This window comes from Neomonachus schauinslandi, chromosome 1 (genome assembly GCF_002201575.2).
Source record: "Neomonachus schauinslandi chromosome 1, ASM220157v2, whole genome shotgun sequence".
NCBI classification, from domain to species: Eukaryota; Metazoa; Chordata; class Mammalia; order Carnivora; family Phocidae; genus Neomonachus; species Neomonachus schauinslandi.
The window spans coordinates 80,546,258-80,564,130 of NC_058403.1; the positions used below are offsets into that span (position 1 = coordinate 80,546,258).

At 59.0% G+C, this 17,873-nt stretch overlaps 1 protein-coding gene across 2 annotated transcripts; it reads right to left on the reverse strand.

The window, feature by feature from the left end:
* Positions 1–5,596: 5,596 nt before the first annotated feature.
* CHRD (chordin) lies at positions 5,597–14,387 on the reverse strand. Of its 2 annotated transcripts, none has more exons than XM_044914641.1 (23): positions 14,240–14,387; positions 13,879–13,982; positions 13,246–13,375; positions 12,969–13,097; positions 12,779–12,878; positions 12,581–12,668; positions 12,077–12,218; positions 11,820–11,960; positions 11,653–11,735; positions 11,429–11,576; positions 11,173–11,279; positions 10,949–11,068; positions 10,184–10,340; positions 9,641–9,861; positions 9,066–9,179; positions 8,478–8,750; positions 8,292–8,385; positions 8,117–8,173; positions 7,728–7,831; positions 7,171–7,273; positions 6,519–6,673; positions 6,249–6,348; positions 5,597–6,015 (listed from the first exon to the last, which is right to left on the reverse strand). In XM_044914641.1, exons 1-23 carry the CDS (start codon positions 14,385–14,387, stop codon positions 5,963–5,965), a joined length of 2,871 nt encoding a protein of 956 aa, XP_044770576.1. In that variant the 3' UTR covers positions 5,597–5,962. The 2 variants fall into 2 exon arrangements, with proteins under 2 accessions (XP_044770576.1, XP_044770572.1); XM_044914637.1 differs by having other exon boundaries at positions 5,597–6,018.
* Between the last annotated feature and the right edge of the window lie 3,486 nt (positions 14,388–17,873).

Sequence of the window (17,873 nt, forward strand, 5' to 3'; positions counted from 1 at the left end):
ACCATCCTTATCAAAATAACCATCAGATCTTCCTCCCCCATTTTCCCTGCTCCTGCTCTATTTTTTTTTTTCCATAGCACCATCTTCTTCTGGCACACTATATATTTGACATATTTATTGCATTTATTGACTGCCTTCCCCGACTAGATTATAAACTCCATTCAGGCAGGGCTTTTTTTTTTTTAAGATTTTTTATTTATTTATTTGTCAGAGAGAGAGAGAGAGAGAGAGAACACAGGCAGGGGGAGTGGGAGAGGGAGAAGCAGACTCCCCGCTGAGCAGGGAGCCCGATGTGGGGCTCTATCCCAGGACCCTGGGATCATGACCCGAGCTGAGCCGAAGGCAGAGGCTTAACGACTGAGCCACCCAGGCGCCCCAGGGCTTCTTGTCAGTGTACTTCACTGCTGAGTCCCCAGCGCCTAGAACAGCGACTGGCACAATAAAGATGCTCAATAAATATTAGTTGAGTGAGTAAACTGCTGTGAGGCATTGGCAGCATTGCAGATTTGCTGGAAATGTGGCATGATGGACTTGTCTACATTCCTGCGACTTACAGAGGGCCCTGGACCAACAGCAGCAGCAGCAGCCTGGCTGGGAGTTTGTCAGCAATCCTGAATCCCAGGCCCCACCCCAGACCTCCAGAATCAGAACCTGCATTTAAACGAGATCCCTGGGCGATTCATATGCACATTAAAGTTTGAAAAGCATTGGTCTGTATCACAACAATGTGAACAGCTGAAAGTTGGAGCTTACACATCTGTGTTCTGAAAAGACTTTCTCATACACAAGAAATAGGTAACAGCAGGGCTCTGGGGAAGGGACCGGGTTGCCAGGGGAATGAGGATGGTAGGAAGAAACTATTCCCTAGGAATCATTTTGTGCCTTTCACGTGCAATTAGTAGCTATTTAAAAGTAAGTAAATTGATTACTTGTAAGACAGAATACATAGTTAAAGGCCTTCTGCTACTTCTCCATGGGATGCTTCTCCCTGGCCTCCTTTCTCTGTAGACTCTTGTCTTGCTGCTAACCATCCCCCACCCCGACTCCCTCTCCAGATCCGGATAAAGAAGAGGCCTCCACCACTACCCACTTAGCAGGCAGGAAGGACTAAGAAGGTCCAGCTTGTAAAGAACAAGTTCCTTGCTTCTTTAGATTCATGTAAGGCAGAATGAAACAGAAATAAAAGGCAACTGAAAACTCCGTGTTCAAACAAACACAGACATAAATGACAAATGCAGTATGGACGCTTCACTCTCTCACATATAACACACTTCAGACGTGCATACACATGACAACACTCCCCAAAAGCACCCCAAAAGACACAAGCTTGCCCCTGCTTCCCTCTCATTTTCCCTCATCACCCCTCAGAGTGGGGGGCTGGTCAGGACCTCGGGCCTCTATAGTGAGCAGCCGGGCCACCAAGAGCCACCAGGAAGAGCAGCTGCCACAGCAGGCTGTGCATGTGGCTCCTCAGGATGCCCTTGCCATGAGCGTAGAAAGTCACAGCCATGGCCACTTGTGCCAGTCTCCTGTGCTGCTTCACCTGCCATGCCAGGCTCCTCTGGTCCACCAGCTACTGAGCTGGAAGAACCTGTCCCTGGCAGAACCGTCTTCCTAGTACCCGTGCTGAATGCAGATGCAGATCTGCCCCCGCGTGGAGAAGGACTCAGTGTGGCGCTCATTGGCAGCTCCCCTTCCACTGTCACCTGCTACTTCCCCATCCCCCTCCCCCTTGTCCCACCACACAACTCTGTCCCTGCAGTAGGACCAGGGACTCGGCCCCGGCACGGTGGATTCCAAAAGAGGAGGAGGCTGTGTCTCAGCCAAGGAGCCAGCCGAGCCAAGGCACGAGAACAAGAAAACGTGGTGAATGACTCCTCCCAAGGGACAGCTGGGGCCCTGGCTGAGGGCCACCTCTGCTGCCCACGTGAGGATGGGATAACCTTCAGACCCACCCAACACCCATCAGCCGAGGAGCTGGGACCCCACTGATGGGCTCTAATCAATTTGCTGCAGATCAAATCATTCAATGCCAATTTGCCAAGTTCTCTGAGTTGGTGAGGATTTTTTCAAAACTTCTGGGGTTTTGCCTCCCCTGGCATTTTAAATGCAAAGGGTCATATTTCCCTTGAATGCAATCTCCTGCTTTCCCTATTTGTGCAAATTTACTTGTGTTCCAGCTCCAGAGGTTATCATACAAATACCCTCCACTGGGTCAAGGACAGTCATCACTCACTTCACAAATGGGGATAGACATGTTGCAGGGACGGGACCCAGAGAGGGGGCAGGGCAAAAACTTCTAAAACTTAGAAAAACACACAGGGATTTTTTTTTTCCCCTAGGGATTTTTAAAGGGCAGATTTCCAGGGGTTGAAATTCTTTCTAACAGGTGACTTTTTCTTTCTTTCTCACACATTTGCGTATTACCATAATTATTCACAATTTACTTCTGCGGTGAGTAAAAGTAATTCTAGCAGCCCCTTTTGTTCATGAAAACATATATCAAAGGCCAACAGTGTTATAAGGGGGTGGGTCCATCCTCAGGGCATAATCCTTACACAATCCCTAAGAATTCCTCGCCCATTTGTTGTCTTCTTTTTAACTGAATTATAACTGGCACACGATATTCTATCAGCTTCAGGTGTACAATACTTTGGTCATCTTTCACAATGCATTTCTGGTATTCCATACATATTCCCTTCACACATTGTCTCTGACTACCTAGAATATGATGAGCTAAAATGTGTCCCTTCCGGCCCACCTGGTGAGCTCCCTCCTCATCCCAACTTTTTATGACTTCATGAAACCTCCCCCTCTGCCTCTTTCATTGTGTCAGAGACTCACATTTTTTCTGTTTCCCATTACTTTTGTAAAAAGAGGTGGAACGCAATAAAACAGTTGTTCGGAAACTTTTCTGGAGGCAACCAATTCTTCCCTGGAATGCCGGCTTTCACAGAAATGGTGCCCACATGGAAGGAGAGTAGGGCCCGGACTCTGGCCCACTCCCAGGAGGCGCCTGGGCCGCTCCGCCCTCCCGGCCCCACTGCCCCCTCTGCCCCGAGGGCGGCACCTTCACGGGTCCACTGGCAGGCTGTGAAAACTCTGTTCCTAAGTCATCACCATCAATTATTCAAATACCTGCACAGACACTGCTCACTGCTTGGAGACTTGGCCCCAAAGAGGACCGGTGGCTGCCGGCGGCGGCGCCACCATGCTAGAGCTCCAAGTGGCTGTTCCTCGCCTGACACCAAAATCTGGATGTGACACGTAAACCTGGCAAATGGTGTCACCGCAACAGGCGCAAGGCGCCCTTCGCAAGTCAAAAGCAGAAAAGTGGAAGGCTGGGGCACCTGGGTGGCTCAGTTGGTTAAGCGACTGCCTTCGGCTCAGGTCATGATCCTGGAGTCCCTGGATCGAGTCCCTGGATCGAGTCCCGCATCGGGCTCCCTGCTCGGCAGGGAGTCTGCTTCTCCCTCTGACCCTCCCCCCTCTCCTGCTCTCTCTCTCTCTCTCTCTCAAATAAATAAATAAATAAAATCTTTAAAAAAAAAAAAAAGAAAGAAAAGTGGAAGGCTGTACATGAAGGAGATTTCTCCTCACAAAACAGACGTGTCCCAGCCACCTCCCTCCCTCCCCTGGCCACACAGAGCCCCCAAGCGACCTTCCATCTCTTGTTAGCCCTGAGGCCCTGGCAAACCCTCGGCGAAGCAGAAGGCCTGACTGACCCACGGTGAGAGATCAAACTGTAAATCCTACCAGCAACTGTTCTGAAGCACTGACGTAGGCTACCCAGGAAAATGGGCTTCTCCTCAGGTGGTGGTGGTGGTGTTTGAAAGGGAAGGCTCTGAGTCTGTGCAGTTGCCTAAAGGGGAATGGCTGGGGTGCCCTCTTGAGGTCTCTGCAGGTCAGGGCTTCCCGTTTGTCTGCCGCGTTCCTCAGACGCCGGGCTGGCCTTCCGTGGTCACCACGCCACCTTCCTGGGGCTCGGCAGGGCCTGGGGACTAGCCAGCCCTCGGGGGGGATGCAGGCTATGGTGGGAGAGGTGTTTCAGGAACTGTGGTCTGAGGAGAACACTGCTCTGCCCCGGCACCGGGCTGCCATCCTCCGACGCCGCTCTGAAGCCCTGATGGGTCCTGCGGGACAGGGTCCCGGGGGCAAGCCCATCGAGCCACCCTGTGGACGCTCGCTGATTCTGCCCTTCCTCCCGTCTTGTGAGCATCGGTAGCAAATTCAGGTCAAATTGAAGGATCCAAATTTCCTTTTCAACCCCTCTTCCCTCGAAACTCCCTCACCAGGGAGGACAATACTGTCAGCACATCCATTTCTGGGCCAAATCCTCCATCACCCCACACCTGGCCCTGTACTCTGTTCCCTGCGTTCAGCCCCGTGGCAACACTGCTGCTTTGTCTTCTCGATCTGACCCTCACGATCCGCCCCCCGACAGCCGGGGCTCTGGGCCAAGTCCAGTTTTCCCCATCCTTATCCTCCCTTCGTCTCCAACCAGCCTCCCCACTCCCCCTGGGTATTCAGCAGAACATCTCTTAATTGAAACCCTTGGCCACACTCTTCCCCAGACGGCTCCCTGCCTTTCATTTCAAACCAGCTCCAGGAACCCTACCTCATCACAGTGCCTTTCCTACTAACGTGCGCCGGGCACAGAGCTGTGATTGCCACAGGCTCTGACCGACTCCTGTGAGGGAGATGGCAGTTTTACAGAAAGGAAACAGGGACTCCGGAAGGTTCAGTAACTCAGCTAGTTAACAGCAGAACTGGAGCTTCCACGGGAGAAGACAATAACGTCTTAAGCACGCACGGCATGCCTCGCCCTAGACAAGAAGCCTGTGATTGCCCTTTCGCAGTACCCGGCTAGGTCATAAAATGCCATACTCACATTATCCCACATTGTTTATACAGAAGACAGATCTGCAGGTACATACATTGCTAGCTCTCTATGCTGACACTCTTCTTTCCCTCGCGTCCCCCAGCCCCAGCTCCATGGGCATGCCCAGTCGCTGATGGCAGGAAGGGGGAGGCAGGGGCAAGGGTCCTATCTTATTCTGTACATCACTTGGTTCCAAGATAAGCTCAGCCAAGAACGGGGCCAGGGCCGATTCCAGTCCACTCTGATCCAGATTTGCCCCCGAACTGGTCTGGAACACAATTCATTTCCAGGAAAGAATAACAGGGGCGTGGTTGCCTCCCTTGAGACAAAGACGTTCGAGGCTGGTGGCACTTTTGTTTCTCTCTTTGGAGCCATTTCAAACATGGGGTCAGCAAAATGCCAGCCACGGGTAGGCCAGGGGAAACCACACTTGTGTCGGGCTGCCTGAGTTCTTGAGGCTCTGGTCCACGTCAGTGACAGTCCCAGGCCCCACCGTGACATCGGGCAGGCCAGCCAAAAACAGTGCCGCCCCTCTCCCTCTCCGGTCTCTTCACGCTCCCCAAGGCTCAGAGGGAAGCCCCTGGAGCCAGGGCTCCAACTCTCAGGCCTTCTCCCCTGGGGCCGACTCAGGTCCCTGATCACACACAAAAAGACAACTTTTAGCCTTGAGACTGGAAAAAAAAAAAAAGTTTTAATAAATACAAAAATCTCCAATAATGACTCTGCTCAGCTCAGGGGCAGCAGGAGTGAAGTGGGGGGACCCTTGGTGCTGAGTGAGGATAAATTAAAAATCCCAACAAGCCAGTGACATTATGTACAGAAAGAAAGGGGTTGGGCTTCCAAGGCAGTGGCTGGAGGGTGACAGGGCAGGAGTCGGAGTGGCCGTGGCCTTGGTCTGCCCTGGCTACCCCTTCCCCTCGTGGAGGTGTGGTTCCCAGAGGTAGTGGGGGGAGGGAGAAGAGGCAGAAAAGAGGGGCCAAAGGCACTGGGTTTCCCACAGGGGAACGCAGGGTCCTTGGCGCCAGTCCTTCCCCCAGCCCAGGCCCCGTCCTCTTGGTCATGCGGCCTTCTGGCTGCTCCCTAGGAGCCTTCGGCTTCTTTCTCCAGCTCTGGAACTGTCCTGGCCTCTGGGGCTGCTGGAGACAGAAGGGAGTAAATTTTGGAGCTGTGTGACCGTAGCCTAGCTGCCTAATTCCTCTGAGCTTCAGAAATCTCACTTGTAAAGAAAGAGTAAGCAATACCAAGTCCACAAGGCTGCTGTGTGGTGGAAAGGAATGGCACCGGTGAAGAAGATGCGCGGCTCCTGACAGGTGGCAGGTGCCGCCCCCCCCTCCCCAGGCACCCCACGGACAGCCCCCTCACTTACGCCGCCGGGGTGCGCAGTGGGGGCAGCAGCGACTCTCCTTCCCTGGACCGCAGGACAGTGGCAGTGAACAGTCATCCCGCTCACAGTGGGGCACCCCTGCCTGGTGCAGGACAGAGCGGATTTGGAGGGTACCCAGAGGCACAGGGACACAGCAGCCTTCAGCCTCTTCAGGGAAGCCCACTCCCAGGAGCCTGCCCTCCCCGGAAAGGTCTCCCCACTCTAGGCCAGGCCCCCGATGCCCACCTCACACAAAGCGCACTCCCCACTCACCCCACATCTGCAGGTGATACAGCTCATCTCCCCAAAGGGAGGCACCGAGGGGTGCCAGCTCTGGCTGTCTGGGAACCACTGCCCTGCAAAACGGCAGCCCCGGGGCCCATCGGCCTGCATGGGGTCCCCCAACTGGGGGTGGGCCCCTGACCCCACTGTTGGAAGGGAGGGAGGGAGGGAGAGCTCAGCAGATGTGAGTTCTGTGAGGGCCACCCAGGTTTTATTTGTCTTTGAATCTCCAACACCTAGCAGTTTCTGGCACTTAGTAGGTGACAAATTTGGATGAGAGGATGGATGGATGGATGGATGGATGGACGGACGGACGGATGGGAGGATGGGAGGAAGGACGGACGAATAGATGGCTAGAAGGTTGATTTGAAGGAAGGGAGGAAGGGAGGGGGAATGGATGGATGGGGCAGGAACTGGAGCCCATCTTAGCCCACTAATAAACCCATGCACATTCTTTCCAAATGCATTTAGAGCCCTGCCTCCAGGCTAGGCACAGAGCAGTGCTCAGTAAATGCTGAATTAGCTGAGAGGTCCCTTCCATCCACCTTCACTATGCATTCCCTCACTGTGCATCCCCTCACCTAGGACAAGGCAGCGAAGCACCTCATCCGCCCCAGGAAGCCTCTGTGCCCACCCCCCTCACCTGGACACTGTTTGCAGCAGTCAGTGGGGTTGGCACGGACAGGCTGGGCGCAGGCTAGCCGAGGACACTGCACCTTCTCACAGTGCACCTCTCCAGTGCCCCCCTGTAGGGATCCATTGAGGGAGGGTGTCAGAAAGGAAAAGGAGCCTCCTGCTTCCTCCCTCTCCTTTTCCATCCCTCAAATGTCATACTGCCATAGCCCTTCACTCAGAGGCCCTGGACTGGTGCTTTATATACCCAAACTCAAATGTTCATGGTAGCCCTGCAACACAGCTGCTCTCCTATCTGCTCAGAGGAGTGGAAACGGGAGTTCAGGGAGGTACAGAAATTGCCAGGGCTATACGGAGCGAGTCAGCAGCCTGAGCCAGAATTCACACCCACGTCAGCCCTTCCCTTTTCCTGCAGGAAGCTGACTCTCAATGCTCAAAGGACTTTTCATAGTGCTTTCATCCTTCAGCCTTCCTTACACAGGCTGGGCTTTCCTCTTCTGGCAGCCCCCTCCCCATCTCTGCAGACCCTGCTGGGTTATGGCACCAGAGAGGGTTGGGCGGCCATACCTTGCAGGTGCAGACAGCACACTTAATTAAGCCAAATGGGGGCACGACGGGGTGCCACCGGGTACCCGCTGCCCGCCAGCTCCGGTCACCATCAAAATAGCAGCCTGGTTGGGGGGGGGGGGGACAGTGCCCAGCTGCCATGAGTACTGAGCTCATTGGCTGGGCCCACAATCAAGGCTGGAGTCTCAGGCCAACCCCACACTAGTCTAACCCCAGGGCCCGTTTGTGGACCGATGACTCTAATGAAGCCTGTCAGATGTCATTTGGAATCTGTGCCCCTCAGCCTCCCTCTACTCCCCCCATATATATTCTCACCCTTTTGCCCCCTCCTGGTCCCACCCAACAGCTCCGCTGGATTCCCCACCCCTGCATGCAGACTTCCAGCTCACCCTCTCCAGGGTCTCTGGTCCGTGAGAGCCCAGGCAGGTCTCTGACATCTTGTTTCTCTGTGGGGCCAGAGAAATAGTGAAGGCAGAGGATGACCATGCCCTTCCCCCCCCCCCAGAGGCCTCATCCCCCACGGTGGCCCTTCCGCTACCCCCTCCACTCAGGCAGGACACTCACCCGGGCACACGGGGCAGCACTGGTCCGGTGCCTGCACCGGGCTGGGACAGCTGGGCGGCGGGCACACCACGGGGTCACAGATCACCGTGCGTCTCTGCAAAGAGAGGTGGGGGTGGGGGGTGGGGGCTTGACTGGGACCCTTGCCCCAGAACCCAGACCTCAGTACGCCCTTCGGCGGCATCTTACCTGGCAGGTGCACAGCGAGCAGAGTGGGTCATAGTTAGGCGCCCAGCGAGCCCCATGGGGGCGCTGCTGCCCCTCGAAGTAGCAGGTGTTGGGGTCTCGCGGTCGCCCCGCGCCGCCGGGTTTGGCTGGCGCGGGGGCGTCCGGGCCGAGCACAGCGGGCAGCGCAGGCAGGGCGGCGGCCGCTGCATCCGGAGCCCCGGGCGCCCACGCTCCCTCGGCCCCTGCCGCCGCCAGCCGCAGGCCGCCCACCTCGCATTGGTTGGCGATGTGCACCTGGGAGGAGAGGCGGGTTGAGGCAGCGTCCGGGGCTCCCCCTCGTGTCTCCACCAGCCGCCGCCAGCCCAAGACACCTCCACCTCTGAGCAGCCCCGTGCCCCGGGAAGATGCTAGTAGGCCAGCAATCAGCCAGCAACCAGGGACAGGGTGGTCTGCTGCAAGCCTGGTCGTGGACCTTGTCGGGCTTCATCCTCCCAACCAGCCAGGTGATACCACCACCGCCAGGGCTCAGAGAGCGCAGTGACTCAGGCAAGAGCACACCATGCCAGCCCAACTCTGAACCATCCCCAGCGGCCCACACTGCCCACCTACCTGCCCCCGGAGCTCCCCTTGGGGGCTTCCCTTGGTGGTGATCAGCAGGGAGGCGGTGCCCTGCGCCAGATGCCCCAGCAGCTCAGTTTCCAGGTCCTTCACCACGCCCTGGGCCTGTGAGAGACAGGATAAGGGATGGCAACAAGGCGCTCTAGGGCTGTGCCTACCGTGCTCGATTCGCAGATGAGAAACTGAGGCACGGGAGGTGAAATAAGGTCTTCGGGAAAGTGAAGCCCATTAGTGGTGGTGTGAAGCTCAGAAGCCAGGTCTCTCTGACTCCAAGTCCCTGGCAGCCCACCCCATTGGAGGGGGCTTGCTCCATCCCACCTGCTCCTCTGGAGGTCCCGGGCGTTACATACTATCTAAGAGATCCGGCCAGAGAAGGATGCAGGAAGGAGAATGGACACTAAAAGGCTGAGTCAGATTCATAGCCAGGGCTGTCTGACTCCCGAGCCCAGGTCAGCTCTGCCACGCCAGGCTACCTGCTCTCGACCTCCCCCACCACAGGCCAGCACAACCCTCCATGCTTAAAAAAGCAGATCTTTTCCAAGCTGCCTTCACCGTCACGTCCTCACCTCTGGGCCATAGAATCCCTTCAGCAGCCGCCGGGGCCCTGGCATCCCAGGAGGCCCAAGGAGGTGGGCCGTGACAGTGCCCTGTTCTGAGCCACCAAGCCCAGCCAGCAGCACTTCATAGTGCAGGTGACAGTGGGTATCCAGGGAGAGCCAGGCATGTCCTGCAGCCTGGCTCTGCACAGGGGGTAACACCAGGGCTCCTGCCAGGGGCACGGGCAGTGCTGGATCCAGACAGAGGAGAGAGGACAGATGAGGAGGTGGCCTAGAGCAGCTACTCCCTTCTCCCCCGTCTTCCCCCGACACGCATTCCACACATGGGCAGACACTGTCCACAGGCACAGGGCTGGGGGGCAGCAAGTTTTAGACCCCTGCACCACGGCCACGGAGAGGGTCTCCCAGCAGGGCCACCCTCTACAGCCCCACCTTCTCCAGATGCCAACCTGGGGCTCAGGCACATAGAAAGATCCACCAAGCTCTGGCACCCGGCACCTGAGCCCCCGACTCGAGGACATCAGAGGGCGGGAGAGGCCCTGGGGCACTCACTCTCATGGCGGGCGCTGTGTCCGCTATAGGGCAGGGCAGCCACGTGCCCCCGCAGTTCTCCATCTGGGAAGTCCTCGGTGCCCACGTTCAGGAACAGCTCATTCTGCAGCAGCATATGAGCCCCTCGGGCACCCAATCCAGGGCAGATCCCCACAGCCTGGGGGGTCAGGGAAGGATAAGCCCCAGCTGCAGCCTGCCAGATTCCAGATGAACCCCTCCTCAGCTTTCACACAAGCCCAAGATTCTGGATGCCCTTCTGTGTTTTGTGCCCCCGTTACACCCAACACACACACGCATAACTGGATAGCACCTCGCAAGCCCAGGTTCAAGTCCCTCCTCTGCCACTTCCTACCTATGTAACAGTCTTGAGGAGTTATTTAACCTCTCGGATCCTTCACTTCACCGTCTAGAAAATGGGAACCATGAGGGCCAAAAATAATGTAAGAAAGGCAATCGGTGCAGTATGCGGCCCAGAGAAAGGCTCAGTAAGCGGCACTCGTTGTTACCACATTTTTAATTACATGGTCTCCCTGTCTAACTCCTCCTCCCATTTGATGTGACATTGCTGAGGACGGGGGCACATCTGATTTTCTTCGTATTCCAGTCCCTAGCCTGAGGCTCCCTAAAAATGTGTCCAGGGAATCAGTGTGTCAGTGAGAGAACCTGTTAGTGAGTGAATGACCCCGAACCTCCCTGCTCATCCAACCCGGCCGTCCACGCCCCTGGACACGGGCCCTGTGGCCCGGCTCTGCCGACAGCACTCACTGTGTGTCCTCCCGGCTGGAGGCCGGCCATGTGGCACAGGACAGTGCGCTGGTTTCTCCGCTGAGGCTTGGTCTCCAGTGTCATGGCCACCACCTCACTGCCTGTGCCCACCACTTGCACCTGGGGGACAGGGTGGGGGAGGACAAATTGGAGTGGCCGAGAAGGCCGGAGGCCCGAACCGTGCAGGCCAAAGCCCCTCTCCCCGTGCAGCTCCTGACTCTCACCTGGTAGATCAGGGAGCCATTTCCTAGCAGCGTAAGGCTGGCTGAGCCAGCTGCACCCGTCTGAACAGGGATCAGGGCATCGGCCCCGCAAAGGACACTTTGCAGGACTGCAGGGGGACAAGAAAGGTGGAGGCAGGCTTGCCCCATGGCTGCTCATCCCTCCCCAGCCCCCACGACTCCCCCCATACCCACCCGGGCCGTGTGTCTGTGCCTCTCAGTGCTATGTGCCCGGGGCGCCAGCCCCACCCTGCCTCACCATCGCAGCTCTGCCTGGCAGCGATGTGTCCGCCGATGCGTGGCGCTGGCCCACCTGCCCTCTCCAGGGCCATCTGTAGCTCCCCCAGCACCAGCCAGTCCATCTCCTGGGCCGTCAGGTTGGGCAGCACCTCGGCAAAGCCTGGCTCCTGGGGACAGAGCAAGGTATAGCGGGTGCAGCAGAAGGCCAGGGCAGGTGGCAGCAAGAGCCAGAGCCTCGCTCACCTGGACTGAGGCATTGGCCTGGAGCTCTCGAAGTAGCTGCCCCTGGTGTAGAATCTGGAGCCGCAAGGAAACCTGGGCTGGTCCTGCAATGGCCACACGTGTGGATGCCTCTGAGGGGATCGGTGCTTGCCCTACCCTCCTCACGTGGCCTGCCCCATCCCACTTACCCCCACTCCTGGATTCCAGCAGTCCACGGAAGAGCAGCAAGAAATGCAAGGAGTCCTCTGTGTCGCTGAGAGTGAGTAGGGCGATGCCCCCTATGCCAGGCTGTGGGGGGCCTTCTAGGGTCAGGATGGCACTGAAGGTCTCTGGGGGAGGAGGAAGGACCATGAGAGCCCATCAGAAGTCCCCTCCTCAGCCCACTCTGTCCTGGGGACACAGAAGCCTCAGAACTTCACGTCCAGGGGCCATTTGCTCCCCTCACCTGCAGCCAGGGCCCGGTGTCGGATGAGAGGCCCCCAGACCTCCCCTGAAGGGTGAGTGGCTGTCACAAGTGCCACCTGCAGCTGTTCTGCCCTAAGGAGCCGCAGAGACAACCGAGGCACTGCCCGCCACACCCCACAGACCTGGAGCAGAGAGACAAGAAGGCCCTACTCAGACAGTACGCAACACAGGCCCGCTGCGAGGCCCAGCTATGGTGAGGAAGGAATACGGGAAGGAGCCCCAAGCCCTCCTAGGAAGCTTAGGAAGGGGGCCTTGGAGCCAGATGCCGGGGTCCAAATCCTGGCTCAACCACTTACTAGCTGTGTGACCTTGAGCAAATCACATTCTGCTACTGAGCCTCAGTTCCCTCATCTGTAAAATGGGCATCACAATGTCAGTGCCTTCCTCTCACTGGGCTGTGGTGAGGACCCACGGAGGCAATGCAGAGCCCGCTGGCGGTACAGGGCCCAGACTGGGTAAGCACTCGTAAATGGCATCATCTCACCAGGCCATCTCGCGTGGGGGCTGCAGGGTGCTCAAACAGGACGCTGCCAGCCAAGTCGGAGAAGCGGATTCGAGTGGGGCGGTCCAGCCTGGGAATGAGGGTGAGCTGAGCCTCCGCCAGGAGCAGCTCCTCCAGCCTCTCCCAGCTCTCCTTCCCAGTCCCCAGCTGACCCCTCCTCCCACCTTCCCCTTTTCTCACTGCCTGTAGGAGATGGAGAAACGCAAGCTAGAGCGCAGCAGAGACACTCGGGCCCGAGCCACGGCCTGCGACCTCGGCCCTGTCAGCAGCGCCACGAAGTCTGCGAGGAAAAGATGTGCAGGGGTGTCAGCGCCCGCTACGGCAGCCCGGCCCCAACCACAGCCCCAGCTCCTGCCTGGCCCATACCTACCCGTGTGGCCGTCCCCTCGCGCCCGATCCTCAGAGCCCGGCTCCCCGCGGTCGCTGTAACTGCGGTGCTCTGGGTCCCGCGGGTACTCGAAGGCCAGGCCCGTTGGCGGCCTCTCGGGAGCGCCGCGCTCTAAGCCGGGAGTGGGAAACCCGGGCTTCAGCTGGGCACGACGGGGGGCCGGCTGGCCGCTCCGTCTGCTCAGTCCGCGCCAGCCGCGGGGCTCAGGACCAAGCGTCACTGCCCTGCCTCCCTCCCCTCACCGCGGCGCCGGCCTTACCCTGGGGGCAGCTCTGGCAGCAGTGTCCCGGCAGCAGCCGCGGCTGCACGCACGCCAGGGCTGGGCACTCGGGTTTGATGTGCTTGCAGCTGACCCTGCCCGGGCCCCTGGCGCGGCGACCCCACTGAGGCTGCTTGCGGGGAAGACGGGAAAACCAAGTGAGTGCCAGACACCAACTGGTGGGACACCCCCCCCCACCCCACCCCCCGGCCACCAGGGGAGAGTCATGGGACCAGAGCGAGGTCATCCCATGGAGTCAGACCGCTCTGTTTCTTAACAAGCTGCTTGACCCTAGACAAACTACTTAACGTCTCTGGGCCTTGGGGTCCCTATCTGGGAAATGGGGGAAGTAATAGTGTGTATCTAGCAGGATTATTCTAGGAGGTGAGAGACCGATGAAACCGTTGGCAAAGAGCCTGACACATAGTGGGTGGTCAATAACAGTCAACACCTGAGACTTGAATGGGGCGCTTCCTCTGCACTTTCTCCGCCAGGAACAAATACATACATATCTCCCAATACCTGCAGACTCGCTTCTTTCGGCTCAGCAGCTCCGAATCCACTCCGACATGCCGGGACCCGAGCGCCCCCCCACCCGCAAGGGCCCCGGCCACGGCAGTTGGGTTCACTCACCGCCTCGCAGGCGCACAGCACGCAGCGCATCACCCCGAAGGGCTCCCCCAGGTCCGGGTGCCACGTCTCGTCCAAGGCATAGACCTTCCCGCCGAAGGAGCAGCCTGCGGGGACGGGCTTGGCTGGCGGCCGCTGTCCCGTTCCTGCGGTGCGCCCGCCCTGGGCGCTGCCGGCCGGGCCCTGGGTGTTCCCCGCCCCCCCCCCACCCCGGCCCCCCGCGCGACGCGCCTCGCGACCCCCGCCCACCCCTCCTGGCCGCCCGCCGCGCTGAGCCACCTGCGCCCGGCGCCCCCTCCGGGCGGGCGCAGACTTGCCCCGAGCCGGACTCTCTGCCTGCGCGTCCCCCGGGCCGCCCACCTACCTGCCGCTCCCCGAATGGGCAGCGGCTCCTTCTCGGGCCGGATGGGCAGCGCGGGGGGCTCGGGGCCGGCGCCGTGGGCCGGCGGGCAGCCGAGCAGCAGCAGCCCGAGAAGCAGCAGCGGGGCCGGCGGGGCCGGGAGGCTCGGCATGACGCGAACGGGACAGCTGGGGAGGCGGGAGGGAGGAGGGAGCAGGAGAGGGAGGAGGGAGGTGGGAGGAGGGCCGGGCCGGGGGCGGTACGGCGGGAGGGGGCCGGGGCCAGGGCCCGGGCAGTGCGGCGAGGGGCTCGTCGGGCGGCGGGAGTCGGCGCCGGGCCGGGCGGGGCGGGAGGAGCGGCCGGGAGGAGCGCGGGCGGGCGGGCGCTGACCCGGGCCGTACGCGGCTCTAGTGCCCCGGGCGCCGGCTCCGGCCCGTTTTATGCCCCGCGCCCGGCGCCCCGGCCGGGGGGCCTCCTCCTCAGCAAACGGGGCGGCGGCGGCGGCTCGGCGAGGGGCCGGGCTGAGCCCGGGGGGTCCGGCCCAGCAGCAGCGGCCCGGATCGCGAGTGGGGGAGGGGAGGGAGGGGCTGGGACCGGGCAGGGGAGGAGGGAGGGGCGGGGGGGGAGGGGGGGCGGGGGGGGTAGGGGGAGGGGAGGGACCAGGGGGCGCGAAGAGGGGAGAAGAGGCGGGTCTGGAGCCCCCCGCTGCTGGCGGCCACAGGGCGGCTGCACCAGGAGGTGCGTGTCCGGCCCAAGACGGGAGCCCCAGGCCAGGGAGGGGCAGAGGCTGGGCCTGAGGCCTGGGCCGGCCACTGGGCTAGTACTCGGTTCCTGCCAGAAAGATGAAGACTTGTCTTTTAAGGATGACAACGTGCAGGAAAGGCCCGTCAACTGATCTCCCCTACTGTGGGCCCACAGCACGTCTCAAACCCCACACCACCCGCACTCACTGCCTGGCCTGTGGCCCTATCTCTTCCCAGAGGTCTTCCCTCACTCTACTGTTCCCCAGGAGAGGGACTTAGCCAGAAAGAGGGTCCCCTTTCTGTCTGTGACAGTGTTTCCCTCCCTACCGTAACCTGTCCCGCAGGCCCATCCAACCATCACTGTCCCCAGCCTGACATCCTCTCTCACCCTCTTCCCTTCACCCAGGGGACCCTCTGCCTCTCCACCCCACCCCCAACCTCCTTTGTCTTGGTTTCCTGATCATGACTGCCTCCCTGTCCCCTCCCACACCCATTCACCCACCATCCTCCCAACCATCCGAGCACCCTCCTTCCTAATCTTGGGAGGCATCTCATCTGGCTGAACTGGAGAATTCCGGGATCTAGGCCATACTCCTTAGCTGACAGCCCCATCCTTGGGAGGAGGAGCAGGAGGGGAAGAACTGGGGTGGGGGGTGATGGGAACAAGGTCAGGCCAGGAGGCCCCTGAGGACAGAGACTGCGAGGAGACTGGGATTGAGGGGAAAGCAAAGGAACTAGAACCAGGGCCAAAGGAAGAGGGGGGCCAGCAGGAGGTATTTGCGGGGGAGGTTCAGCAGCTGTCTTTCCTAAGACAGGGACACATGGGCCTGGTTATTCCTCTTGTCACATATGGAGTGGTAGGAGATGGAAGGGGGAGAAAGACAGGGCAAGCTCAGGAGAGCTTGGGCACAGAGGTAAGTGGCCTTAGCTGTCTGAGTCACCGGGCCCCCCGGCAGAGGGGCACCTGAGCCCAGCCTAACCACCCTACACACACCCCTCACCTTGCAGTCCTCTCAAATGGTCCAAACCCTTTTCCTGTAACACTGACCAATGACGGGCTCATTCCCTAATACAGGCAATACCCACATTCCCACTGGACAAGGGGGAATAAGACACGACCCGCACAGGATTATAGGAGAGAAAGGCAGGAAAGCAAGAGCCCTAGTGGGTCTCAGCAGCAGGTGTGTTGTCCAGGGAAAAGAAATTTGGCCAGTCAGGAACGGAACAACCCACCAATCCAAAACCAGAACCAGATCTCTGTGCCTCTTCCGCAGGAACAAAAAGATCCTGCCAGATTTCTCCTGGGGAAAAAAGCCCATCTCCTCCCCCCAGCCAGGTCCCAGGTTTCCCATCTCCTAGAAAAAGATGGATCCCCCTGTTGAAATCCTCCCTGTGGTGTGTGTGGGTGGAGGAGCTGGGCTCTGCTAGTGGACCATGGTCCAGGCAGGGGCTCCACGTTCAGTGCAGGTGGGAGGAGAAGGCGTCACTTCCGGGGGCCTTCACCAGTATCTGGTGGCTCCCTGCTCTCTGATTGGGCAGAAGTGTCCTGGGCAGGCCTGTGACCCTACTGCTGTGGAGGGGCTGTGCCCCAGCACTACGCGTCTCCCTACCCATCGGCTCCCCAGAGTGCTGCCTGCTGTGCACCTGGGTCCTGGAGCCCTTCTCTACCCGGTGAGTGGCAAGCAGGGTTTGGAGTTAAGTGAGGCTAGGAAGGATAGGAAAGAGGAATTGGGCTCACAGCTGGGGGAGGGGCAGGCAAACTGGAACCTACAGGCACTGACCTTTGTCGAGAAGCGTGTAGCCTTCCCAGAATGGGAGGAGCAGGACAGAGCAGGGGTAGGGGGTGGGGTGCTGGGTTCTGAGGGACTGATCACAGACTTGGAGGAATATAGCCCTGTCCCAGCTGGCCCTAAGGAAAGCAGACATGTGCCCCAGGAGAAAATAAGAAAGGTGGTGCATTTAGGGCTTAGGGCATATAGCATCAAGCCGGACACAGGCCCAATCCCCATTCCTACCCAGTAGTTCTTAGTTCGCTTATGGTTCTGAATCCTGGGACTGGGGAAGCTGGGCCCAAGGAGAGGGTTGTGGGAGGAGGGCGCATGCATGTTGACAGACCTACAGGAAATCCCAATATTGAATCAGGTGCAGGCCTCTTTGCACAACTTGTCAAAGAAGGAGGAGGCCATGTGGGGGGTCCTGTGAAGGAACTGGAAGGGGTCTGCTGAGGGGGCAGGGAGGAAGATGTGGGCTAGGAGATGGATACGGTGGGCGTCCAACGCAAGGTAACCACGTGAGGTGGGTGCCTCACTCAGCACGTACCGATTGCTGGGCAAATTGCCTCCGGTGGGAAGTCCCAGGACTGTTAGCCCCTCTCTCCGCCTCAGATAACCCAGTATGTTAGAACTGGGAGTGCAAAGAAAAACTCCAAGAGGCTTATGGGTGGGGGTAAATGGAGAGAGAACGAGCAGTTAATTGCTCCCATACCACCTTCTCATAATCTTGTAATCACCAACCCCTAGTAGTACAGTTTTGTTTTCCCCAAGTCCCCTCCTCCGCCCCACTCCCCCAGCTACCCCTCAACACATTGCACATGTTTGCTAGCTCCTCACCCTCACCTTATATCCCGCTTTCCAACCTCTTCTCCCAGGCTTATGCCACAATACTCCTATTCCCTCTCCCCATCCCAGATTTTCTCTAACCAAACCGAGGTTGCTCAGAATTTGAGACCAGTTAAGGTTGTGTGTGTGTGTGTGTGTGTACGCGCGCACGCGCTTGCGTATTCCATCCTGCTGCTCTCGGCAGGGGCAGGGGCACCAGCCCCACATCAGACTCACTGAGGAACCCTGACAAAGAGGAGACACCACATGCCGCAGTCACAAGGAGACCTGGGAGCAGTCAGAGCGCTAGCAGTTCCG

Excerpts from the sequence above, each read along its gene's own strand:
- CHRD (XM_044914637.1), bottom strand. The coding sequence starts at position 14,387 with ATGCCGAGCCTCCCGGCCCCGCCGGCCCCGCTGCTGCTTCTCGGGCTG. Across the intron at positions 11,961-12,076 it reads ACACCGGGCCCTGGCTGCAG|AGACCTTCAGTGCCATCCTG; the intron begins GTGAGGGGAGCA and ends CTCCTCCCCCAG. Across the intron at positions 9,180-9,640 it reads AGGGATTCTATGGCCCAGAG|GCCCAGGGCGTGGTGAAGGA; the intron begins GTGAGGACGTGA and ends TGTCTCTCACAG.